At 41.2% G+C, this 26,708-nt stretch overlaps 1 protein-coding gene and 1 long non-coding RNA gene across 2 annotated transcripts in view; one reads left to right on the top strand and one right to left on the bottom strand.

Annotated features, from left to right (window-relative positions):
• Window positions 1-4,864: 4,864 nt before the first annotated feature.
• On the bottom strand, window positions 4,865-9,096 carry LOC146717105 (uncharacterized). The gene is made up of 3 exons (XR_014921829.1): window positions 9,021-9,096; window positions 8,888-8,942; window positions 4,865-5,579 (listed from the first exon to the last, which is right to left on the bottom strand). It is a non-coding gene; the product is annotated as an uncharacterized LOC146717105 (long non-coding RNA).
• A 9,078-nt stretch (window positions 9,097-18,174) lies between these two features.
• arhgef37 (Rho guanine nucleotide exchange factor (GEF) 37) overlaps window positions 18,175-26,708 on the top strand; it is a 65,983-nt gene continuing 57,449 nt past the window's right edge. The window contains 2 exon segments of the mRNA XM_085466759.1: window positions 18,175-18,295; window positions 18,395-18,534. Coding sequence (XP_085322885.1) covers window positions 18,175-18,295; window positions 18,395-18,534 — 261 coding nt within the window.

Here is a 26,708-nt window from a genome sequence, read left to right as displayed (position 1 = left end):
CACCACAGTGATATGTGGCAACCTGACATTCTGCTGCACTCATTCAAAAGGGACTGGATTCAGGTGTGGTTAACAGGTTGCTGTCTAAAATTTAGATTGTTGTGATTTGTTTTGTTGTCTTTCTTTTCTTTTTTATATACCTCTTTTAGGACAGGACCCCTGGAGTCTAGACACTGGTGGTTGTGAAGAAAGGGAGAGTGGCAGAAAACACGGACTTAAACCATGCAAAGCAGAAGCTGATTGGCTCAAAACTTGTGGGTAAGAAGATGATTGGACTAGACCAATGATGTCAAGTATCGAGAATGACAGCGTGGGAAAGTGGTAGACATGTAAACTGAAAAGCAGCCTAAGACCCAGAAAAGTAGGTATGATTACAGATCTTCCTTATTGAACTTATGTCTAAGCTTCATTTCAGATGGTTGTGTTGTACCATTGCCGTTTGTCAGTGAGCATGCATAGTCCCATTTTCAAATCACTTCTGATGCTTATAATTCAGTATTGTGCTTTTTCTCCCTCGGATGACAAAGGCATAACCTGCCCTCCCCTGAGGAGAAACAATCCTTTCTGTCTTCTGTGTCTCTGGTTCGCATAGAAGTATTTATGTACTGCTAATGTTCTACAAATCAGTTTACTGAAGCACACCAACAGGTTACATAAATGGAAGAAACGATATTAACTGATATTATATTTGACTCATGATTAGCATCTACTAATAGCCAGTCCTATACCTGAGTGTCGTAGGGCACAGCTTCAATTAGAGTCATCGGTGATTAAAAATGTAGATGTCAGCGACTGAATGTTTGACCATGTACCTTGCCATTATTCAGTATATTCTTTGACAGTGTTCTAATGAGATGACCTCCACAATAATATGGCAAAGACCAGGCATAAGCTACCATGTTTGCAGAGTCTCAGAAGCTAAATTGGTTTTGGAATAATGCTATGTTAAACAGATTATGATTTTAATTTTAGATTTTTTTTCTTTATAAGCTATGGTTTTTAAAAATGTATTGTCACTGCAACCCCCCCCCCCCCCCGGCTTCTGCTCCGTGACCCCTCATCTGGGACTCTCCTCAGCTCTTTCTGGGATAGTGGTGCGGCTGCCCTGGTCTCTTGTGCTCTGAGGGCCTCTGGATGTCTGGAATTTTGATCTCCTCCATGCCTGCTTCATGCCCTGGAGGACGGGGCTGTGGCTCCCTGTAGCAGATCATTACATGAAGGAACCTTTTAAATACAAGCGCACTCATGCTCATAGGTGTACACACGGGTGCTCACACACACAAATGACACCCTTTTTGGCTCCTACCTCAAAGCACACTGTGCGCTGTCGATCTTACGTGCTGCACAATAATGTTTAATATTTAGTATTTACTGTCATATTCCCATAGATCATCATGATGTTGTTTATTATATTGCTCTCTTTTCTTCTGCTTGTTTTCTCTTTTTTCTTTCTCAACAGGTGATCCAGGTGATTGATATATGTATTTTTTGTCTGCTTATTTTGTTGGTTTTTGTTTTTTGCCCTTTATACCCATCCCTCTTCCCCGCTGTTTTTCTTTCTCCCGTTTCTTTTCCCCATTCAAGTCTGTCCCACATTTAGCAAGTGAAAATAAAATAAAATAAACAATAAAAGGTAAATCAAATAGACCATTACGGCAAGACTGGGATGGTCCATTTGGTGAAGTAAATCCGTAAAAAAAAAAAAAAAAGTATTGTTATCTTTTACCAACATCTGCAGTGAATATTTGCCCCACACGTGCCTCAGTTTTGCTAAGGTTGGTAAGGTAAAGTGCCAAAACATGAGTAGACAGTCATGTTTTGGCGCTTTACCTTACCAACCCTGAAAACATTCATGCATTAGGACCGGTAATATTTGTGCTCCTCTACAGCCAAACAGTAGAATTTAAGCAACAATGTACAAATAATAGAGCCCCAGGCAGTGCGAAAGAAAATATGTAAGAGTAGTCTTACATATCATTCTTGATCTTGTACTCAATGAGCCAGCTTGGGAAAACATTTGTGGTCTAAACTGGTAAGTGTCATGAACTGGCTGTGTGGAGGCAGATGAGAACACAAACGCAAAACTCACGGAGACAGGAGCTGAACTCATAATCACTGCTTTATTGCAGGCCTTACAAAGAAACAGAACTAAACTGGCAAAACTAAACTAAGAACCGAGGGAACACAAAAAGGCACACAGGTTCAGGGAGGAGACATTGACGACGCAAGACTGAACTGAGGGAGATGCAGTGTTGGGTAAGTTACTTTAAAATAGTAACGTAGTTACATTACTAGTTACTTCTCTCAAAAGTAACTCAGTTACTTCAAGTTACCCGTTACTTTCAAAGTAACTAGTTACTAGGGAAAGTAACTTTGGTTTTACTCTTTTCTCTTGTTAATGTGTTGCTTCCATAACTTTGTCAGTCTTCTAGCTTGCTTACTTGCCACAAGTGCGCTGTGCCACCTACCAATAGAAAGGAAAAGATAATGTGCATATTTCCATGAGAGAAATCCCACGCCTGGACCGTCATTGACTGCTGCCATGATTCTAGCCTACGTCACAGCGTCATGTGCGCGTTTTACATCCAACACAAAAACTGCAGTCGTGGTGCTTTCAATTGTACTCAGAACTCGGAAATTCTGCCTTCTGAATAGGAAGATGTAGGTAACACCAGACTGCAGATGAGCTGCATACAGGGCTGGACTGGGACAGAAAATTGGCCCGGGCATTTTGACTAGAGACCGGCCCACCATTATAGGAAAAATCATAAAGCCTTTGAATGAAAATAAACACTGTTGTGACAGTGATGTACACTGTTTTGATGGTATATATGTATCAATCTATCAATCGTTTGTTGTAAGATTCAGATAATTATTTTTTAAAAGCTAGACATTTTAAATGAGAATAAGAAAGAAAAGTATTTCTTTGTGCCCCCCTCTCCCTGTTAATGCCCTACATGCCCCCCTGGCAACACTTTGCTAGACCCGCCCCTGCACAGTTACCAGCTGTCAGCTACATAAAAAAGGATCCAGGTGTTATTTGTCTCTCAGAAACAGTTCATAACTTCCCTTCAACTCATTCATGTCACCTAAAAGGTAAACCTGTTTCTCCATCACCTGTTCAGCTCTGGTGATTCAGTAAGGACATCTCCTGGTTTCATCTTCATGTTTCCCTCTCACCAGATAACCAAACCATATCATGACCAGCAGCTTTTTTGCAGCTGTGGCTCCAGCAAACATCAGCTGATACTAGAAATTAATATTAAATAAATTCTAACAATAGCTGATCAAGCTTAAACGTGCTGCTGTTGTTTAGCGCAACATCCGCTGGTTTCCTCTTTCGGCGCAAAGTGAGCGATAAACAAACAAGAGAAAAAAGCCGATCAGCTGATCATTGATCAGTTTTCATGATTGAAGTAGAAACGGGAGAGGGAGGGGGAGAGAATGAAAGAAGAAGAGGCAGCTGTGCAGCAAAGACACAGAATAACTCCAGCTTTGTGTCTTTTTCATTGTAGCTGAATTACGGGGCAAACTGTTCCTTTTCACCTCAATAATAAACGCGTAATATTTTCTCTGAATACCAGACGGGACAGTTGGCAACTCTAATAACTTATGAACAAAATAAAGTTCAACATCATTAACTTCATAGCACCCACCCAGCTGTATAGAAACTCCGTCACGCTAGCTAGCACGCAGTACGGAAAAAGTCAGAATAACGAAAATAAACTCCACCTAAACTTGGTTTATATCTGACCCAGATAGACTGCAGGTCATAACTTCTTACCTGAAGTTCAGTTCACACTTGGACCAGCGGCCGCCTCGGGTCTCTTTTCCTTCTGCGTCCCTTTTCCTTCATCCACCTGCTGCCGTCCACCACTTGCTAATGTTACTGAATCTGTGGAAGCTCCGCGATAGCCACCACACGAAGTAACGAGTAACGAGCCTATCTAAATCCCAGTAACGACTAACGCGTTCCTGATTTTGGCATAATAACTAGTTACCACAATAATAACGTAGTTACTGTAACGCGTTACTTAATAACGCGTTAGTCCCAACACTGGGGAGACGTGGACATAAATACACAGAAGGAAGTGGGAGCACACGGGGAACACAGCTGACAGCAAACAGAACAAGACTCATATTGACGGGAGACTGTCAAAGTAAAACAGGAAGTACACAGAGGTGCAGACAGGAGGAGAGCGAAAGCACGGGGAGAGCACAGACATAACGGGCTGGGGAAAACATGGAATAAAACACAAGTAGGGGAGACGAGGGCTCACCGATACACAGAGGGGCACACGGGGTAAAGTGACATGGGGAAATCAAATGAGGAACATTTTAACAGAACCCCCTAGGAACGAAGGCATAAATAAAGAACAAAATACAAAACACGAAAACTACGAATGCTGGGCCAACATGGCCCAAGTGTACACATCTTCAGTCAGTATTGAATATCAGCATTTCCATGTTCATTTGTGGACATGAACTTTGCCTGAACTTCAAGCTGTAATATAAAAACACTTCAAGTATGTCTTTTATCCTGTCTTCCTTCTCTCACCCCAACCAGTCGCAGCAGATGGCCGCCCCTCCCTGAGCCTAGTTCAGCTGGAGGTTTCTTCCTGTTAAAAGGGAGTTTTTCCTTCCCACTGTCGCCAAAGTGCTTGCTCATAGTGGGTCATATGATTGTTGGGTTTTTCTCTATGAAGCACCTTGAGGCGACTTTGGTTGTGATTTGGCGCTATATAAATAAAATTGAATTGAATTCATGTACCATTTTATTAAATCTACTATAGTAGTCAAAAGGCACAGGAAGTCTCAAGATGAAACTCATCTACAAACAACATGTGACAGAAGCTATCTGACATGTGAAGATCAGCTGAAACAAGCAAGCTGCATTATAAATACCGAAAGAAAGAAAATAGAGCTTTTGTAGATTTTCTTGAACTCCTCTTTGTATCCTGTCCCAAGGCACACTGACATGAGAGAGGTTCATCTGGCGAGAAGGAGTGGCTTCATGTCTCCCTTTAGGTTTCAGTTGACAGGGCTTTCAACAGACTGCTGGGATTACATAGTGACAGTAGAAGGGGACAGCAGTAATTCAAGTGGAATCAAGAATATCCTGTAAACGTGTGCGCTCACTGTCAACAATCAGTCTGCCAATACAGATTTGTTGTGTGTGTTCAATGATGGACATTAAAATGAGAAAACCAGCTCTGAATTGTTGCTATCTGAATTAGCTGTGTTGTCCAGCTTTGTATCCCTACCCCCATCCTACCTCTAAAACACAGAAACGCAGATACATATACACATTTCCCTTTCTCCTCCTCACACTTCTCTCTTCTCTAATTTACAGGGACTGTGAGCAGCATACAAATACAGCTCCTGACAAAGCATCTTGTTTTCTTGTTTCCGCTTCTTTTGCCCTGTCAGGTTCTTCTCGTGCTGTTTCCTCTTTTCATTCCTCTGCTTTAATCTGCATTGTCGCAGTGATGACTTGTGCCGTGTTGCATCAATCTTTGCTGCTCTCCCTCTCTTTCCTGCTCCTCTCTGTCTCCTCTCCTCAAACTGCTAGTGCCACCCTGTGGTGAGGAAAAGATGAGAGAGTTCAGGATCAAATCAAAGGTGTTTTGGGATTGACTTTTACATTAATACAGAGAAAAATTAAAAGCAAATTGTCAAGTCACACAGTTTAGATACATTTTTTTCTGGTTTGTCAAAAAAACACTTGTCTATGTTCTCTGTCTAAAAAAAGAGAAAGAAATCTTAAGCAGTCTAGCCCTTTAAATCGTTCCACTGATGGCCGGCTTGGTCATGTTGGTGCTTTCAGGAAATGTCTGCTCAGGTGATCAGACACTGAATTCACATTATATGAGAGACGCTAAAGATGGGAATTAGCATGTAATTCTAGCTAGTGAAATGTTACTTCAGCATGTGACATAACAGGTTTCACTGAATTAGCAAAAAAGAAAAAAAAACTGTGCTGAATCTGTTGTCTGCAGTTTGCTGTAAGACAGATTCCTTTCTTTGACTTTAATAAATACCTACAGCGTCCTATGCACCTTTGAACAAAATAAAGAGAATAAAGAGTAGGTCCAGTGCTCCTTGTCAGGAACAAAAACTGTACTGGTTCTCTTAAATCCTGGACTGCTCTACCTTGGCACAGATCTTCCAGTGGAGGCTGAGAATTGTGATCTCTGAAACTGTAACACACTCTCTGGCCCCCCCCTTCTTAAAAAAGCAGAACCACTGCCTTGAACAGCTACCTCAGTGACCTCACCCCCGTTTATGGCCAAGACACCTCTCATGCCCAGACCCTTCTTCCTCTATTGAAGGCACATCAATTGAATTACAAAATCCTCAAAAATTTTTTCCCACTACCTGACTAAACCTCGGTCAGAAGCACTGGTTTTTATAATATCAATATTTTTGAAATCAAGTAACACGCTTCAGCTCCATCCGTCTTATTTAAATTGCTAAATATTACTAAAATGCCATCTGCTGTATTTTCACTTTGTAGTGTAGTGTACAGTTATCATAGTATCCTTACCTGGTATAAAAGGTCTATGGTATTCTAATGAGATTCAAGTTTTGATGTCACAGACTGTGTGGCAGCTGTATTGAGTTTAATTAAAACAGCACTGCTAGCAGGCAGTTAATTTACATTCAAGAAGACAGGAAACATGTCAGTCACAAAAGGTCAGGACTTCAATATTAGCTTTTTTTTTCAAAGAGCAAAAGTGATTTCAATCTAGCCTTCCGATTCCTTCTGTTGATGACACTTGGTCATTTTAGTGCTTCCAGTCCATGTCTTCTCCGTTGACAGGACACTATTCCACGAAAGATCACTTGGGAATTGACAAGCAGTTCAAGCTAGTTTTAAATCAATTTAAATTCTCTTTTCCATTTGTTACGGCTCTTGCAAGGCCTCCTCCTGAAGGTGCCTGTGTGGGCGTGTCCTTCAATCTCTTCTGTCTGAGGTACCGCCTTTTTCTTTGACACAGCTGACTCACATCAGTAATTAAAGGGATTTAAGCCCAGGGACAGGTGAGCTGTTTAATCAAATTATTCAGTGAGCCTGAATTCTCTTTGGATGGCATCTTGGAAGACATGACTCCTATCAGGGGTTTCATCATAGGAAAAAGGTGATGACTCTGAAGAACTTTGTATTGATCTATGGTGACCCTTTGCTCTTAAGGGACAAGTGGAACTAAAATATCTCAGCAAAATGCAACCACAGTACAACAGAGACAGATCTCCTTGGTGTAAGGGTTAAGGTTTTTTCCTTTAATTTATCATCCATCCATTTTGGCTTATACTGCTCCTTGAAGCAAACCATAGTGACCAGGGTTTCCTTCCTGTGTTATGTATGTAGGCATATTATGACAGGTCCATTCATAATTAATACAGTTACAACTCACTTCATTGTCTGAGTTTCCAAGTTTCTGCTTTATTACACATGTCATTTGGGTTAATTGGTCAAGGCTTGATAAATATTAGTTTAACAAATGATTTTTCTTCACCTGACAATTAACTCAACTTTGCCAGTGGCAAGCTCATTAATATTGAACATATGATGTTTTAAAAAAAATAGTTATTTTTGCTAGCTTAGTAATGGATTGTGAGGCAGTCCTCCTTTATCCTTTTTCAACAGCAATATCTTTTACAATAACTAATTAAGAGCAAAATTATTTACATACCAGTAACTAACTGCTTCTATGCACCATCTTTGTGTACCCTTTCCCGCCCAGGCTTCTAGACTTCTGATTGGCCAACATTTCTACCCAGTTAGGATTACATCGCCACCTGTTGCTTTGGCATGTTCTTGACAGCGTTTGACTTTGTTTTTTGCGATTACGTGTGGACGAGATTCTTTTTAACAAAACGGAAAATCTGTTTACAAACATACCCGCGTACGTGTGGCCACAGCCTAATTGCCAGTTTTAGGTCAAACTCTGCTTACACTGTTTCACAACTCTCCCTCCCATACAGTTTCTAATGGCAGACATCAGGTTAGCAAAAGTCCAAGGCATCACAAAGGGGCTTCACTAACCAATGGGTGATGCCACTGTGGCTGCATCCATCTTTTATACTTCGTATGGAGGTGATAAAAGTTGTTCCCTTTGAATTTAATATTTTTGCTTCCTCCTCTCTACCTCTATGTCGCGAGTAAAAGCCACCAAGTAACCGCTAAGGGCCTCTATACTACTCTTACAAACTTTCAGGCCCAAAGCTCTTACAGGAATAAGCCCAGAATAAACGGAACAAGAGGGTCAATATCAGTCAGATAGGTTAAAATTTATTATTTTAAAGGAAAACAAAGGGCTTGCAAAAGGCCTCAAACATCAAAATGGAAAAGGTCACTAACGACCACAATATAGTCTTATTGGTCCAACCTGTCAGCAATGCAACTATCACCTGAGGGCTTGCTCTCCCTCGGCGGTCCCAGATGCTCGTTGCTTTAAGAGAAACAAATCCACCCCAAATAAATACAAGCCCAACAGAACACATATCGCATGCACTAAGTGTTCAAGTTCAAGCAATAATTGGTGGCACTAAAAATCACTCTTAAAACGTATTCACCGCAAATCCACACGGAGCACCTCTAAAAGACCTAATTCCCGTAACGTAAGTGCCCAGCTCAGGGATTGCACATTGTCTGACTAATATTGCACCAGCCCATTGGAAATAAAAACAAACCCAGCATAAAAAAAAACAAACAGTTTTAACTACTCTAAAACCAACTTGGGAGAAAATCGCAACAAAAAAGAGAAAAAACAGTGACAAATTCACGTGTGCAGCCTGTCCTGTAGGAGGCAATACAATATAAATTAGATTGTAGTGCATAAATATACTTTTTTATAATGTCAAATATATTATGTTAACATACCTCTAGCAGACAACTGTGTTTGCTGCACGCATGGCTTGTCTTCTAAAAAACACTACTAGAAACATAAAATACAATAACCATCAAATACATTTCAACAAATTTACAAAAGCACTAAAAAAAAAACAGCCTGTACCTCAAACCTCTGCTGTAGAGGTTTAAAACAACCGTTTGTGTAGAAGACAAAACTTCTCAGGGGCTTCACCTACTCACACAACCATTGTTCACAGCCAAATGAGAGAAGAAGAGCACCTGCTGCTACTTCCTCTTTTATACCCTCCCTTGGGTCCCTTGGGTCCCCTGGGTCCTAAAGCCTTCCCTATTACATCTATTTTAATGAACACTGCCAGATTTTGGGGAGCCTGTTAACATTCTGACAATCCTTTAATCTCTATAATGTAACAGAAATCCATAACTTTGATCTTCCCTCTAGCCCTATTCTCTTATTAAGAGATTTTGAACTGACCTGAATACAGAAAATAATTAAATTTAAAGAGTACAAAACGAAAGGCAGACTTCACCATTTCTGAGTAGTCAGTGGCTTGAAAGACTAAAAAAACAAAAACAAACTGGACACGCTGAACACATTGGACATTATGATGGAGTATCACAAAGGATATCATGTAGTTTGACCACAAACTGCAACACAAATATTTTCTGATTACTCAAACAGGGATCCGCACCAGCTGTTGAATTAAAGGATTATGGGAGCATAAACAGACAGTCCAGAACATGCTGTTGTGAATCACGTACACAAAAAAGCACAAAGATGCTCTCTGTACTTTTATACCGGTTTGAGATCAAAACTTCATGGTGTGAAGTTCCCTGTAAAGTTGGCTGAATGTGGTAATTCTACTAATAATGACCTATTTTGAATTTTACAACAATCATTCTATATAGAGCAGAAAAGGGAAAGGATAACGTTCTCCTGAATATGTATGTGAAACATCTTTCTTATCATTAGGGAGCGGTTTTAATATGAGTCGAGAGAGGAGACCTTAAAACTACTTTTAAATTTGGTGTTGAAAAATTGGCTACTTCACTGTAATGACTGCTTAAACAAGAGGACAAGATAAACAAAAAAGCTTTCTATGATTATGGGCTAAACAAAGAGGGAGGGAGAAAGCAAATATAGTGTATAATGGATGGTCGGATGTCTGTGAGCTCTTTGGATGAAGCATTTAAAAAGAAGAAATTCAGTGCGTGCTCTCTCTTCATGTGAGACAGAGTAAATAAGATAAATCCCTCAGCTGCTCTTTTCTGGATAAAAGCAGAATATTAAAAACTAAAACATGCAGCTAAAAGTGTCTGATGGCATTATGAGGAAACTTGGTGGTGGAATGAGGAAGTACAGGGAAGCATTCAACGGAAGAGGGTGGCAAACAGGAGCACTGGGAGACAGTGATAGTTTTAACATTCAGTTCAACTCAGTTCAGTTTTATTTATACACATAAATAAATTCACAGCAACAGTTGCCTCAAGGCACTTTATATAGTAAAGTAGACCCTACAATAATACATACACAGAGAAACCCAGTAATCATATGACACCCCTATGAGCAAGCACTTTGGCAAAAGCGTGAAGGAAAAACTCCCGCAGAACCAGGTTCGGGGAGGGGCGGCCATTTGTCATGAAGGCTTGAGGTGAGGGGAGGAAGACGGGACAAAAGACATGCTGTGGAAGAGAGACAGGGATTAATAACAAGTGTAATTCAATGCAGCGAGGTCTATAAACATATAGTGACGAGAAAGGTGACTGAAGAAGAACTACTCAATGCATCATCCATTCAGGGCGACCTGATGCAGCCCTATATGTTTTAGCAAAAAGGAAAGTTTTAAGCCTAATCTTAAAAGTAGCGATAGCGTCTGTCTCCCGAATCCAAACTGGAAGCTGGTTCCACAGAAGAGGGGCCTGAAAACTGAAGGCTCTCCCTCCCATTCTACTTTCAAATACTCTAGGAACAATAAGTAGGCCTGCAGTGCAAGAGCGAAGTGCTCTAATAGGGTGATATGGTACTACAAGGTCATTAAGACAAGATGGGGCCTGATTATTTAAGACCTTGTATGTGAGGAGCAGGTTTTTGAATTCAATTCTGGATTTAACAGGAAGCCAATGAAGGGAAGCCAAAACAGGAGAAATATGCTCTCTCTTTCTAGTCCCTGTCAGGACTCTTGCTGCAGCATTTTGGATTAGCTGAAGGCTTTTCAGCGAGTTTTTAGGACTTCCTGATAATAATGAATTACAGTAGTCCAGCCTGGAAGTAATAAATGCATGAACTAGTTTTTCAGCGTCACTCTGAGACAGGATATTTTTATTTTTAGAGATGTTGCGCAAATGGAAGAAAGCTTACATATTTGTTTAATATGTGCATTGAAGGACATCCTATTCAAGGTTCCTCACAGCGTTACTGGAGGCCAAGGTAATGCCATCCAGAGTAAGAATATAGTTAGTTACCATATTTCTAAGATTTTGAGGGCCGAGTACAATAACCTCAGTTTCACCTGAATTTAGAAGCAGAAAGTTAGAACTACCTGTGTTACTTGGCTTCATGGATAGATAGTGCTGGGTGTCATCTGCATAGCAGTGAAAATGTAAACTATGTCTTCTGATGATGCTGCCTAAGGGAAGCATGTATAATGTAAACAGAATTGGTCCTAGCACTGAACCCTGTGGAACTCCATAATTAACCTCAGTGTGTGAAGAGGACTCTCCATTTACATGGACAACTTGGAGTCTATTAGATAGATATGATACAAACCACTGCAGTGCAGTACCTGTAATACCTACAGCATGTTCTAATTGCTCTAATGGAATAGTATGGTTGACAGTATCGAACGCTGCACTGAGGTCTAGCAGGACAAGCACATGAGTCCACTGTCAGAGGCCATAAGAAGATCATTTGTAACCTTCACTAAAGCTGTTTCTGTGCTGTGATGAGCTCTGAAACCTGACTGAAACTCTTCAAATAAGCCATTCCTCTGCAGATGATCTGTTAGCTGTTTGACAACTACTCTTTCAAGGATTTTTCAAGATCAAACTTTGATTTAGTTTTAATAATAGACTTTTGACTAAAACGTCATTTTGTTTTAGTCAAAATTTAGGCATCTAAATTCCCTTAGCTTTAGTCAACAAAATATCATAGGATCATAGTGGATTAAATCTAAAGGTGATTCAGTTGACTAAAACATGAAGTATAAAAGGTAATACATTTTTCAAAGTTTTTTCATATTTGAAACAAAAAATCTTTATTTATCTGGTCTTTCTTTTTTAGGCATTAACATCTCAAAAAACAAAAATAACGTAACACTGACTTGCTTTCATTATGTAAGATACACATTGTTCATAAAGTGCACGTGGCATTCTTCATAAACCTAAATACCGTGAAAGCTGTTGTGCCATTAGTCCAAGCAAACCCAGAAATAAAAAACAAATGGACTATCAATAAATAACTATTTATTGTTGATTATTTAAAAAGCTGAAACTCTCAAAAATATTCAAATAAGAAGTGTCTGGTTAATGCCATCAGACCTGCTCTTGCTACATAATTGGTGAAGCTTTTATGTAGTATAAAAATTTAAAAACTGTATTCTCTGTAATTCACTGTTCACTATTTCAAATGAAAGACTTAATGCCATTTTTAAACTAATATCAAGAAAAACTTTTGAGTAGTAGATGGAGCTGAAAACACTCCAACCAAAAGCCCTGTTCCTGTGTCACAAGTGATGGGCTGTAAATGCTCTTCCTTATACTTTCTGAGTTGCTGTGTCACGCTGCTTGTAGAGGCCCTCTGTTTGGGCTATCTGGTTCCTCTAGTTCTTTTGTATTGTTCTCTCCAATATCTTCAGACTGATCTTCCTGTTGTAAGTGTGACTGACTCGACTGGACACACATTCTTCTGTCTGTTTCTGCAGTTCTTGATTACTGTCATCAGACACATCAGCAAGTGTTTCACACGCTTCGGGGTTGACGAATAAGGCAGCTGCTACAAGTGGTGAGAACTTTTCATCAAATACAAATAAATAACTAATCAAGTGACTTCAGCTCTGGAAACTCACTAGGGAGCAAGCTCTCCCATTCCATGTTGTTTGAGATTTGGGAGGTTAAGTGTTTTACTTTGAAGTGTCGTGCAATTATGCAAAATGTGTTTGACCAGCCTGTAGGCCAGTTGATTTTAACAGCAAGGCTATATTGTGTTGCACCAGAGGACTTCTGAAAGAGCTTCACCGCTGACCTATCTCTGTCATAGACTCTATCAAGACCTGCCTTCTGTATCATGTGGATGATGAGCTGTAAGGTGCCCAACATATATGGTGTCCATTCAATATATATGTCAATATGATGGTACCCCAAAAAATGAACCCAGATAAATAACCGTGAGTAAGAAAATCTTAATTTTAGAAATAAATTTATACCTTTTAAAATTTTTGAATTGCTGCTTGAGTCATTTTCTGGATTGTATTGCTTTTATTTTATCTTGTTTATATCCTGTTTTACATTGATGCTTTTGAACTGATGTTTTGAATCATTCCTGTAATGTTACAAATTTTTCCCTGTTGTGAGATTAATAGTTCATTAACAATATATTTTTTCTTTTTTTTTAAACTATCACCTTATCTTAGAGGATTAGGAGGAAGGACACAGTCCCTAACTTCATTCTTATCTATGCAATCACTATGTGTCATGTAAAAAAAAAAAAATTCATAGCTCATTGCAGGTCATCAGTTTCAGGGTCACTTTCCATCCTGGGGGAGTCTTTTGAACACCACCTCAGAGTTGGTTTATTCTCCTTCTGGTTTGGTGTGTTTAAAAGTTGCCACCAAAGTACTTTCATTATCTGTTGTTGTGATGATCTTCTCATTTGCTTTCCTCCAGTATTACATACATATATCTGCAGATGGTTGATTGACTGTGCACTGTGGGGGTTGAGCTACTTGTTCAAGTACCAACAATATATGTTCTGGTTTTGTGTTTAAACACTATTAACACTGACATGGTCCACATGTCAGTGTTAATAGATACTCTCCAGGCTGAAGCTAATATCTTTCTGATTTTTTCTCGTTCGCCATCAGAATGTTTGTCTATCAGCTTATTTTAGTTTTCAGCTTCCTGTCTACCGTCCCCATTATAAGACCAAAGTCCTCATCTTCAACAGTAGTGATTGGCTATCCTGTACACTCAATCCATTTTACTAGAGCCTCCCCCTTGGTCTGTAGTTCACTAGGTCACTTTTATATTTTCCTGTTATGTTATCTATGTATATGTTATCTGTATGCAACACTGGCACTGACATTGATTTCACTGATATTCTCCTGGTTCAACAAAAATGAAACTGCAATAAATGTTAGAGACATTTTTTGGAAATTTAGAAAACAAATTCAGCAGTGGGTCTAATAATAATTCTCCCTCATCAGTAACCTGTTATCTTATTAAATGTTTTGGTGTGCTTGGGAAAATAAAGGCTTTACCCTGAGATATCTTGGGGTTACTTTACACCTAATATTGCATAACATAGTGCTGATTACATCTTGTGAACATCTGCTCTGAAAGTCAATGGTGCAAATTGGGTTGTACACCCGACCCAACAAGGACAAATTAAACACAGAGGGGACAGTGTCAGATTCCAGCTTGTCCAGTGCACTGGAAACAAAAAGTGTCTCTTCCACACAGCTATAATGTTGGGGTTTGAAGAGCACTTTATAAATGAGGACTAACAGGTGGATTCTCCCATTTCAGTGCAGCGAGCCTACAGTGAAGAACTATACTGCTTAAGAGGAAGAGTAAAAGTGGACAGTAGATGCTCAGTGGTGGAGAGTACCTCTCTGCCGCAATGCATATAGTGTTTCATGTTCACCTTGATAAACAGGGGTTGATAGAGGAGTGTCAGAAATCCTTCCTGAATTTCCTCCATATTTATAAAAGAGAGCTGTATTCTTCCCTTGATAAATTGAGATAGACTGTAGAGTGTCTACAGGCTTGTCTCAGCTTCCAGTGGTCATAGCTTTCAAGGTTTTTTTTTTTTTTTAATTCCAAGCTCCTGCATTGCAAATAGTGTAGTTTGTTACAGAGCTAGTCCCTCCTTGTCTGTATGTGTTTCTTCATTTTGATATTAGCAGGTTTTTTGTCACAGACCCTCCTGCTGGGAATTTAAGTGGAAGCAAAATGTTAATGGTGAGAGAAATTTTGTGTCAGCCTGCTATTTAAAAAAAAAAAGCAGGGATTGTAATGTAATCATTAGCATTAACATTTAGAGTGGAAACAAAGCAGACCCCTGTCACTTCAGGTGACATTCTCAAACTTTTGATGGCTCACTCACTTTCTAACAATCATTACTACTCAGCAGCAGTAATCACTGAATATTGTTTACTTTCTTCCCGAGTTGTTTTTGACAACAGGTTCAATACGGGGACACACGTGTCCAGTGTTCTCAATCTATTTACATACATGCAGGTGTCCCTGCAGTGGATTTTAACAGCAAATTGATTTAGCCTGTCTTTTTCAATCACAGTAATCTAAACTCTCTCTGCGCAAAGAAAACAATTAAAACAAATGAGATCACAATTAAGACAATTACAACTAACGATTACCAGTAATGATTGCTAACGGAGAGCGTCAGAGTGGAGTTAGTACTACAGCAGATGTAGGCGATGAGGATGAAGGGAATGAAATACCACTGGAAGACAGGAAGCCATTAGAATGTATGAAGTATAATAATGTCACCGCAGTTTATCTTATCTGTACTGCATCAGGTGGCATAATTCACCATTAAAAAAACTATACCTGTGACACTGTACAGCTGAGAGTATAACACTGGGGTGGTTTGGCAATTAGCTGATATAATTTCTTCTTTCTGAATAGCCAAAACCATAAATCCCAAGTTTTAACTGAATTCATTACATTCTTTGCCTATTGTGTGTTACAGCCACACAGCAACAGATGCATGCAATGCATTAAAACCTGCAAGTTATATTACATGAAAACATCATATTACAGTTTAGGAAATGTACTTTAAGCTAAATCATTCATCATTGTACAGGCATAAGAGGCATAACAATATGAAAAGTCACAGGTGACGTGAATAATGGATTATCTGGCACCCACTAACAGGTGCCACCTATCTTGGCACCTGTTAGTGGGTGAGATATATTATGGAGCAACATTCTGTCCTCAAAGTTGATATTAGAAACAGGAAAAAGGTCAGAACATCTCCCAAACGTGTGAACCAACGACAGGGTCATTGTCAGCCGAGGCTCACTGATGCGTGTAGGCTGGTGTGGAGGCTGCCCCGTGTGGTTCGTTCCAATAGACGAGCTACTGTAGCTCAAACTGCCCCCAAATTGAATGATGGATCTGAAAGAAAGATGTTAGAATACACTGCAATATGTTGCATATGGGACAGCATAGTCACAGATTAGTCAGGGTGCCCATGCTGACCCCTGTCCACTGATGAAAGCACCAACACTGGGCATGTGAGCATTAGAACTAGACCACAGTGAAATGGAAGAAGCTGTCCCTGTCAAATGAATCATGTTTTCTTTTACATCACATGGATGAACAGGTATGTGTACATCACTTACTTGGGGAACTTCAATCTCCATATTAAACACATATGTAGGACTGCTTTCTTCCATTTGCACAATAGAGTTAGTATAATTAGTTAATGCATTTATTAATTCTAGGCTGGACTACTGTAATTTGTGATTATCACAAAGTCCTCAAGACTCCCTGAAAAGCCTTCAATTGATGCACTATTTCTTCTTCAGTCACCTTTCTCACTCACTATGTGTTTATACACCTCTCTGCATTTAACCATTACTTATTATTAATCTCTGACTCTCATCCTCAGTGTGTCTTACTCCCTGTACCTCAACTGGTCGTAGCAGATGGCTGCCCTTCCCTGAGCCTGGTTCTGGTGGCGGTTTTTTCCTTTTAAAAGGGAGTTTTTCCTTCCCGCTGTCGCCAAACAGCTTGCTCATGGGGATCATCTGATTGTTGGGATTTTTGTAGAGTCTAACAATATCCAATATATGCTTTGGTGCCATCAAAATTCCAAATTCCCCAGATCTCAATCCAATTGAGCATCTGTGGGAAGAATGTATGTTTGTCTGTGTTCAGATACTCTTTCTTATCCTGCACAGAAGTGTTGAGAGCTACAACTATTCAAAAGCTTCCATATAATTTGATATAGTAGGTGGACACCACTCCATTAATCAAGCACTACATTAAATTGAAGACTTATGCAGTAGCTGCAGTAATGTGGTCTTTGTACAGAAGTGTGATTACACATTCTTAGTCAAATACCTACACAAACATACAAAATCAGGGTACCACAAAACAAACACAAGAGGTTGAGGGTTTCACAGATGACAGTTATTCACAAAGCAAAATCTGCTTTGTGTTAGAAAGCATTCACCTTATGACATCAACATGATGGCCGGTAACCTTTCATAGAAGATGTTTTCAAGTTTTGAAGGAATGGGTTTGTAAATATAGTTTGTTTGACTCTCTACCACAGTGCCTCTGAGACAGAATACTGAATCTGTTCAAACAGAAAATCTTGGTGTGTAACATAAAACTACATTTTTGCAGTTTGAGGATGTGTCTGAGTCAGGGACCGTTGTTTTAGAGATAAAGGTAACAGAATTTTTTCTAGTTATTGAGGTTACAAATAGGATCAAATAGATCAAGTAGAGAATGTTTTGGTTGCGAACTGTAATGTACAACACAAACTAACTGTCATGATCCTGGGTCCTTTTGACCCAGCGTTTTGTGTTTTCTCTTCGCGATTTTGGTTCTGTTCTTCCTCTGGTTAGTGTTTACTCTGTTCTGCCCGTGTGTTCCTGTATCTAGTCTGCGTTTCTTAGTTTGTGTCCTTTCATGTGTAAGTTCCTGTTTTATTGTGAAGGTCGGTGTCTTATGTGAGTGTTTTCTGTTTGCCTCCCTAGTCTCGTCATGTTAATTACTCCCAGTTGTGTTCCCACCTGTATGTAATCCCCCTGTGTTCTCTGAGTGTATTTAAGTTGTGTCTTCTGTCATAGTAGTTGCTGGTTCGTCTGTGATGTTTCCCCTCGGTCTCCCTGTATGTATTTCCCCGGACCTCCCTGCACCGTCATTCCTGGTTTGTGTTGTTAGTTTACCCAGTTTAGGTTTCGGTTTCATGTTCACACCCCGTTGCTGTTTGTACCCACTGCTGTAAATAAACACTCACCTGCACCAGAGCTGCCGCCTTTTGGGTCCTTACTACAAATCCACACGGCTTGCCCCGCAGACCGTGACAGAACGAACCAGCCCCCATGGACCCAGCGGCAGTCAATCCGTCCGAGGAGCTCCAGGATGACATCGGCTACAATGTGGAGATCCTCCTCGGGCTGTGGCTGGAGAATCCTCCGTACGAGCTTCACCGCGCCGTGGAAGGTCGGCTACAACGTCTCTTTTCCGGCCTGCCATGGCTACTGAATTCACTTCCTCCGACCATACAGGCTTTTCTCCGGCACACACCTCACCTTCTCTCAGCCACTCCTGCCTCGCTGCCCGACTCGCCGGATGTGATCTTGCCCGGCCCGTCGGAGCCATCTGCGGGGAGGAAACGCCGATCGCGCCGCAAGCGCGCCACCCCGCAGCCGGACGTTCGGGCTTCTAAATCGCCGGCTGTGGTGAGTGAGGACTCTTTTTCATTTTCAGACTGCATGACTGTTCATTCAGGGGCTGCGTTTTGTGTGGCGGATGTCAACGCGAGCTGCTTATCGCCTGTGCAGCTACCGGCAGCTCGGTTAGCTCCCCCGCAGCCACTCTCAGCTCAGTTAGCTCCCCCGCAGCCATTTTCAGCTCAGTCTCCTGTGCCTCCTTCAGCTCAGTCTCCTGTGCCTCCTTCAGCTCAGTCTCCTGTGCCTCCTTCAGCTCAGTCTCCTGTGCCTCCTTCAGCTCAGTCTCCAGTGCCCCCTTCAGCTCAGTCTCCAGTGCCCCCTTCAGCTCAGTCTCCAGTGCCCCCTTCAGTTCAGTCTCCAGTGCCCCCTGTAGCGCAGGCCCCAGTAGCTCCAGTGCCGCCTGTAGCGCAGGCCCCAGTAGCTCCAGTGCCCCCGCTACCCGTAGCTCTGGCTCCAGCAGTACCGGTTCCACTCATTCACTCCATGCAGGGAGAAAATTTAAGGTCCAGTCAGGGAGTTTCTCGCGCTTTAGCTGCTTCAGGCACCGTTCTGCACTCCAGGGCTTCCCCAGAGGCTAGGTCTCAGTCCCCAGCTGATTCTGGACCCCTGAAGATTAAGCAGCCCTCAGAGAACAACTCCGTGTCAGTGCTGTCTGAGCAGGGCCAGTGCTCAGCACAGCACCCATTGCCTTCATGTCTGCCAGAGGACTCCATGTCTGCAGGCTTTGTGATGGCTTCTGCTGGAGGGTCCAAGGGGCCCGTCCAGCCTTCGTCTCGTGTCTCCGCTGGAGGGTCCGAGGGACCGCTCCGGCCTTCGTCCCGTGTCTCTGCTGGAGAGTCCGAGGGACCGCTCCGGCCGTTGTCTCCAGTCTCCGCTGGGGGGCCCGAGGAGCCCGTTCAGCCACCTGTCTCAGCTGGAGGGCCCGAGGAGCCCGTCCAGCCACCTGCTGCAGCTTCATCATCAGCCTCGTCTGGTCCAGCCTCAGAGCCTTCAGCCTCGTCTGGTCCAGCCTCAGAGCCTTCAGCCTCGCCTGGTCCAGCCTCAGAGCCTTCAGCCTCGCCTGGTCCAGCCTCAGAGCCTTCATCCTCGCCTGGTCCAGCCTCAGAGCCTTCAGCCTCGCCTGGTCCAGCCTCATCCGAGCCTTCATCCTCGCCTGGTCCAGCCTCATCCGAGTCTTCATCCTCGCCTGGTCCAGCCTCTGCAGCCTTGCCTGGTCCGGATCGCCATCGCCTGAGTGGCCGCCGTTGCCTTCCGCACGGCCGGCCCCCGGACCGCCATCGCCTGAGTGGCCGCCGTTGCCTTCCGCACGGCCGGCCCCCGGACCGCCATCGCCTGAGTGGCCGCCGTTGCCGTCCGCACGGCCGGCCCCCGGACCGCCATCGCCTGAGTGGCCGCCGTTGCCGTCCGCACGGCCGGCCCCCCGAACTGTGTCCACGTCGCCGCCGTTGCCGTCCGCACGGTCGGCCCCCTGAACTGTTTGGACTCCTGTGCTGTCGGCCCCCTGGCCGGCCCCCTGAACTGTTTTGGACTCCTGTGCTGTTGGCCCCCTGGCCGGCCCCCTGAACTGTTTTGGACTCCTGTGCTGTCGGCCCCCTGAACTCTTCTGTTTTGGACTCTGTTTTTTCCTGTGTTCTGGTGTGCTTCGTTTCTTTTGGTTTTGGGCTCGTTTTTTGTTTTTCTCTTTTGGCCTTCTGGTGCTCCGGTTTTGTTTTGCTTCGTGCCCTCCTTCCTGGGCCCCCGCCGCCCGCCCTGGTCGGGTTGTTTTCTGTTTTTTCTGGCTGTTTTGTTTCTTGTTGGGCTGTCTGGGGCCAGCCTTTGAGGGGGGGAGGGGGGGTACTGTCATGATCCTGGTCCTTTTGACCCAGCGTTTTGTGTTTTCTTTTCGATTTTGGTTCTGTTCTTCCTCTGGTTAGTGTTTACTCTGTTCTGCCCGTGTGTTCCTGTATCTAGTCTGCGTTTCTTAGTTTGTGTCCTTTCATGTGTAAGTTCCTGTTTTATTGTGAAGGTCGGTGTCTTATGTGAGTGTTTTCAGTTTGCCTCCCTAGTCTCGTCATGTTAATTACTCCCAGTTGTGTTCCCACCTGTATGTAATCCCCCTGTGTTCTCTGAGTGTATTTAAGTTGTGTCTTCTGTCATAGTAGTTGCTGGTTCGTCTGTGTTGTTTCCCCTCGGTCTCCCTGTATGTATTTCCCCGGACCTCCCTGCACCGTCATTCCTGGTTTGTGTTGTTAGTTTACCCAGTTTCGGTTTCATGTTCACACCCCGTTGCTGTTTGTACCCACTGCTGTAAATAAACACTCACCTGCACCAGAGCTGCCGCCTTTTGGGTCCTTACTACAAATCCACACGGCTTGCCCCGCAGACCGTGACACTAACTTGAAGAAGCACTGTGTCAGGATAAAAGAGAATTTTTGATCTTCCTGAACAGTACTTTTTTCATAATAGGAACAGAAAAGTAGGCAGCAATCCATTTGGACCCCACAAAGTAGTAATCACACACACAAATCTCTCTTTGTCAAACACATACACACAATGAAGGACTTTTTTTTTGCCCCCTCCCTTTGTTTTCGTAAAGTCTGCTAAAGCTTTCCAAGCATCGCTGTTTCTTTGAAACTACTTCAAGGCTTTCAACATAATCAGGGTCTTGCTTTCTCTGAGGAAGCCTTAAATGTGCGCGTAGAAATCTGAACCCTACCTACAACCTACATCTTGTTAAGTGTTTGCTCCACTGAACAGTTTATCGTGTGCATTTGGGGTATGCTATGACTTTTTTTTTTGGTTAAGATTATTTTGGCTTTTTTGTTTCTTGTCTCTTACAATTTACTTTGTTTTTAACCAATCAAAGGCACACCTGCACAAATGGCACTTCCATCCACCCACACATTTACTCTTCTCTTCATTTAAACATTTTCTTTTATTCTTTTTTTCATTGTTTCTAATTTTTTTAAAAGTATTCTTTTGACTTAAAAGCAACTTTGATGTCGCAATTACTATTATTATGTGGCTTTTACTCAAGCTAGTGAGTGCCTGTTAAGGCACTATTCTGACTGACTAGACATTAATATTAATAATTAATGATTAACAATATTACATTATTAATAGCTAGACTGTTTATTCAGTCTAATAAAATAATGCCAAATAAGCAACTCTTAAAATACAAGTCTGACATTTTTGTTTCTCTTTTAATTGAGGTACATTTTACCCCTTCACTTTGTTATTCTTAAGTATTTCTGTGTTGACATGTTAAATTTCTTACATTTCAAAATTCTCACTAGTGGGTTGCTACAGTCTTCATTACTTAGTCTCTAACTAAATATTACTTTAGTTTTACACTCTCTGCAAACTACTTGCCAAGCGGCAGTGAAACCAAACAATGTCTGTGCTTGCTTTCAAAGTAAAAGTTGCCCCTTTTGAAATGTGTTGTTTGAGGCAAAAAGACAACTTTTATTTTGAAGGTTAACATTATCTGTTTTTGGTTTGCATGACAGTTTTTCAAATTCCACAACAGTTCAGAGAGTAAATGGCAAGTGTTTCCAGTCAAGTCGGTGTACAAGCGGCTACAGAAATTTTCTAGCAAAGCAATCACAAGGTTTTTGGTGCAGCATTCTGTGGGCAGCCGATTTTACCTAGTGACTGCCTGCAACCTCGAGCAACCACTCAGTTGGGAAATGCCACTGACTGCCAGATCGTCAGTGCCCAGTATCTTAGGGCCATGTGACTAAGGCCTAAGCTTGCTGAATGCTAATGTCTAAAGTAATGAAAATGAGTAAACAGTTGTGCTGAGTGTAAATGACTATTTTAACTATAAGGAGAATTTGTCTGTGGGTGGGTTTGTGTGTGTACTGTTATATTTGCATGTGTAATACTCTGTGTAATGAGTCCCATTACTTCGTTTAAGTGGAGGCTGTTTAGAGACAACTGTCGGTAATGATGTGTGGTTTACACTGGACAGAAGAATTTAAAACTAAAGTAACAAGTATTGGATATTAATCTTCCATCCACTGGTGTGACTATTTGTGTTGTTTCTTGTTTTGTTTGTTTTTGTGTAGTGGGGTGTCAGCATCAATCAAAGAGATGCAGTAAAAAAATGTCAGTAAACTGAAACTCTTTGCATTTGTTGTGGATCCACAATGGATAATATTATTCAGCCACTTCTTTCCTCAGCCATTATCGCTATTACCACTGCACTTTACGCCACCATTACAGTCATTGGAATTGTTACATAGTGGGCTACGATGAGAATTTTATAGTTCACTTTCTGTCTGATTGCCATTAGAGTGTCAAGGCTAATTGCGGAAGGCCCTCCCATCATTAATCAAACAGGTATTTGTCTGCTTTTAGTATCTAAGTGTAATACTAATGACTACAAAGAAAAAAAATTGAAAACCCAACATGGTTGTCAGGAAAATGCTGTGATGCCGTTTGGTAGGGGGATCATGGACAGGTCTGGGCTGAGCATTTAAAGACAATCAACATATGTTGATGCATTATGTTGCCATTTGGCAAGGAATAATTCCACCATCAGTAGGTGTTCTCTTTAATTTTGACAGTGCATTTTTCCCAGTTTTATTTCACTTTCCTATCCTTCAAACTTTAAATTATGCAGATAAATGTCTTCAGCACACGATCCAAGTCAATGTTTCCCCTTAAAGGGTCACAGTCTGTCATGCAAAATTTAAGTGTCTAGCTCAATATAGTATCATAGAATTGAGTTTATATAGTACTCCACTTCAGGCACACCTTCCTTAACGTGTTGTTGTGTGTTACGATGTTTCACTCAATTTAGATTTCACAGGTGAATAGTAAATGTTGTTTATTGGGATTGCATGCAGAAAGACACTCGAAAAAAAAAACTGATACAAGATACTATGCTAAACTACTTCCCAACCACGATCGTAACCTTCCCTCTCTTGTACAAAAATGTGCTTGAGTGAAAAGCTGCTGTAATCCTCAGGCATTAGCACACTTTTCATTCAAACTGAGTACAACTAATTCCCCATGTAAAGGACTAGAGATAAATGTGTGCCTGTAATTCATATTCAGGGCATGTACAAAGATTATGAGTCACGCTATCATTTAAAATAGCTGAGGGGGCATACAGATCCGCACATCACTCGTCAGCCTCTGCAACCACACACACACACACACACACACACACACGCTATCACAGAGGAGAGATAACACTGTTTAACAAGTGTAGTATTGGGGAGTGAGGCATGCTTTAACTTTCATTATTCCAGGAAAAAGCTTGTCACATTAAATGGCAGCATAATGGGAGACATGGAGAGAGGGGAGTGGCAGGCAAACAAGAGCAGCGACTGAATTAAACTGTAACTGAAAAAAATGAGAAGTTGGGTTTAACGGAAGGCGTGATGTGAAGGGGTGAGGGGAAGTGAAGGATGGAGAAAGGAAGACAGTAGTATAGAAGACATGAGGGATCAATTTTCCAGTTTTCCAACACTTAATACTATACACTGTCAGATACACTGAAAACTGCAGTAACAGTACCACAGCTTTCAGTAAGCAGTAAAATGTTGTTTCCTGTGTAAGTTCAGTTTTCTGACTGCACAAGATGAACTTCCAGAAATTGTCAATGTGGAATTAGAATGTTTGGAAATTTTACATGACTGGCAGTTCATCTCAAGCTCTGGCAACTCAGCTCCTAGGTCTGGAACTAGGTCTGGCTTTGACAAATGTGCTACTAATAGAGTGTATGTGCTTGTCTTGTCTTGTAACAGATCTATCTTAGGTAAGTCTGTGAAGATTTATAACCTTATTTGCGACTAACAACGGCCCACATTTTCTGTCTAAAAACACGAAAATGTATATCATCAGGGTTTGTATAGGTTTTTTAGTATATCATTAATGCATTTGTGTACACAGCATTAACAGTTGTCTCTTTGTGTATAAATGTTACTGTGTATATCTATAAGATAATGTGATATGATCCAGAATTGTAATGATTAAAATTCCCTCAGATTAGTGTTGTGATTTACTGTTGTAGACATTTTGCAGACATTTTTTTCTGCGCTTGTTTCTAATTGTTCTGAAATGTGCTATAGTTGTTCCCATTCCGGTTCAAGCCAACTTTTCAAAAAATTAGCTTTCATCTGAAATTGCAGATAACATGCCAATGGATTTTAAGAGAACTAGATACAATTGAGTTGTTCTTCTCTCTTTTTAGCCATGGAACTAAACAAATGGTCATGAGCATATGGCCATAAATCTAGCTTCACATCCGTCTAGCCCATCTAGCAGAACTCCAGATTTAGAAGTCAGTTGGAGGCGCATTGACTTGTTCTCAAGTGTTCCAAATCTCAAAGAAGTGAAATTGCAAAATCAAAGGAACAGTTGTTGGGCCTTGAGACTTGGGGCTCAGCCAGGCACAGAAACAAAAGAGCAAAATCATAGAACCACTGCCATGCACATCCATCACACTCAAGGACAAGCGCATGTTTTTGGTACTAAGCTTGGTGGTAGCCTAAATAAATGCAGAAAACATATCCCATGTATCTGTTACAGTAACTCTTAAAACTTCCATAAGGGATGAAGACTCAGCTGTTTTGAGTTTGAAAACTGGAGTAATCACATTAATTAGGAAACTCAGTCCTAATTAACGTGTCTAATTAGAGTCTCAGTCATAGTATCATACAACATTATGACAGTATGACAATTTTCTCTTGGTGGTTAATTTCATAATTAGAGATGCTATAACCTATCCATTACTACACACATTTTTATTTTGTTTGGGGCGGGGGGGCAGCAGTGAGGAGAGTGAGAAATGTGCGGCAATAACTGCAGACCTACCTTTGGGAATAAAGAGAATTCTAAATTAATTTGAATGTGAACCAATAAAGGTAATCAGCTGGTTTGCAGAGCTCTAACATAAATCTTGGTGTTGATAAGTAGTTGTAGTTCCTAATTAAATCTCACTTAATTATCTCCTCCTAAGACAGTCTTGTTTTCTGTTAATTTCCTATTTCTTTTTTTTTTCTCACTGGCTCTTCTCAACTTCTTTTGAGTTTTCTCTTTTTTATCTTTTAGTGTAGCTTTTCCCTTTTACTCCATCTTAACTGTCTTCTCATGCCTCTATTTTATGAGTGCATTTATATATCTTCTTCATGTGTCTGCATCACTGAAAGAGTCCATTAGGTGAAAACAATTTGGCAATGACAGCAATTTGATTAATTAGCCAACACTGTGAGGAGTGAGGAGAAACCACACAGTGAAACCATCACCTGAAGAGGATTCAGACGATTGCAGTAAAGGTTGTATAGTTGAAATGATGATGGCGTTGTTAATGCATTCATGTGGGCCGCCTGCCTTGTTGTTTCCACCTACTATGTACCTGCTCTGCTGAGCATGTTTTCCTTTGCACAGACTTCAACATAATATCATCACTTCGAGCTGATGTCACTGAGTGCAGCTGTTCTCCCCCCACTCCTCAGTAGCTGGCTGTGACTTTACATCAACTCCTGACAACTTAAGTTCCGCCCTTTGTCTTGCCAGAAATTTAAATTTAAATTGACTTAGCTCAGTGCCTCCAAAGCACACTGAGAGGCCTCCGGAGATTTGTTTCTCTCTGCTGTCCAAGTTATTTATTGTGACAGAGATGTTGCTGTTCGTCTGACTTCTAGGAGGACATTGTAAATTAATGACTGGTGTTGTAAGTGTGCCACACCAAATGAAGAAGTACATACAGTATATATATACAGATTATATATATATATATATATATATATATATATATATATATATATAGGGGTGCAACGATACACAAAATTCTCGGTTCGATATTTTTTCGATACAAAAAAAAGTTCATGCTTTTTTAATTTGTCATTTATTAAAATTATAAATATATATTTTAACTCAAAAGTACAGTTTTTACATTTAATGTTGCTGAAACAACAAAGTAATAAAAAAAAATCTATCTGATCGAGAAATCACTCATCTTTGGAAAAGAGAGTTTATTACATAGAAATGGCTCTTTCCAAAATAAAAGCTATACTATACGCTTCTTCTGGGGTATATTCTCAGCAGCATATTAAACATATCAGGGCCCCATGAGGAGAATCATGTGCTAACGGCTGTCTAAATGACTCAGGTAAAGTTTGTAGCATGCGTGCTTGTTGTTTTTTGTCTGCTTCCACTTGTCTTTGCACTAGGATGATGTCGGCGTAAAT

The sequence above is a fragment of the Copadichromis virginalis genome, linkage group LG2 (assembly GCF_057382275.1).
Source record: "Copadichromis virginalis isolate Kocher_CV1m ecotype Utaka linkage group LG2, C_Virginalis_male_GT1.1, whole genome shotgun sequence".
Taxonomy (NCBI): Eukaryota; Metazoa; Chordata; class Actinopteri; order Cichliformes; family Cichlidae; genus Copadichromis; species Copadichromis virginalis.
The sequence above is the reverse complement of the archived record's forward strand: the minus strand, read 5'-3'. Positions and strand labels throughout refer to the sequence as shown.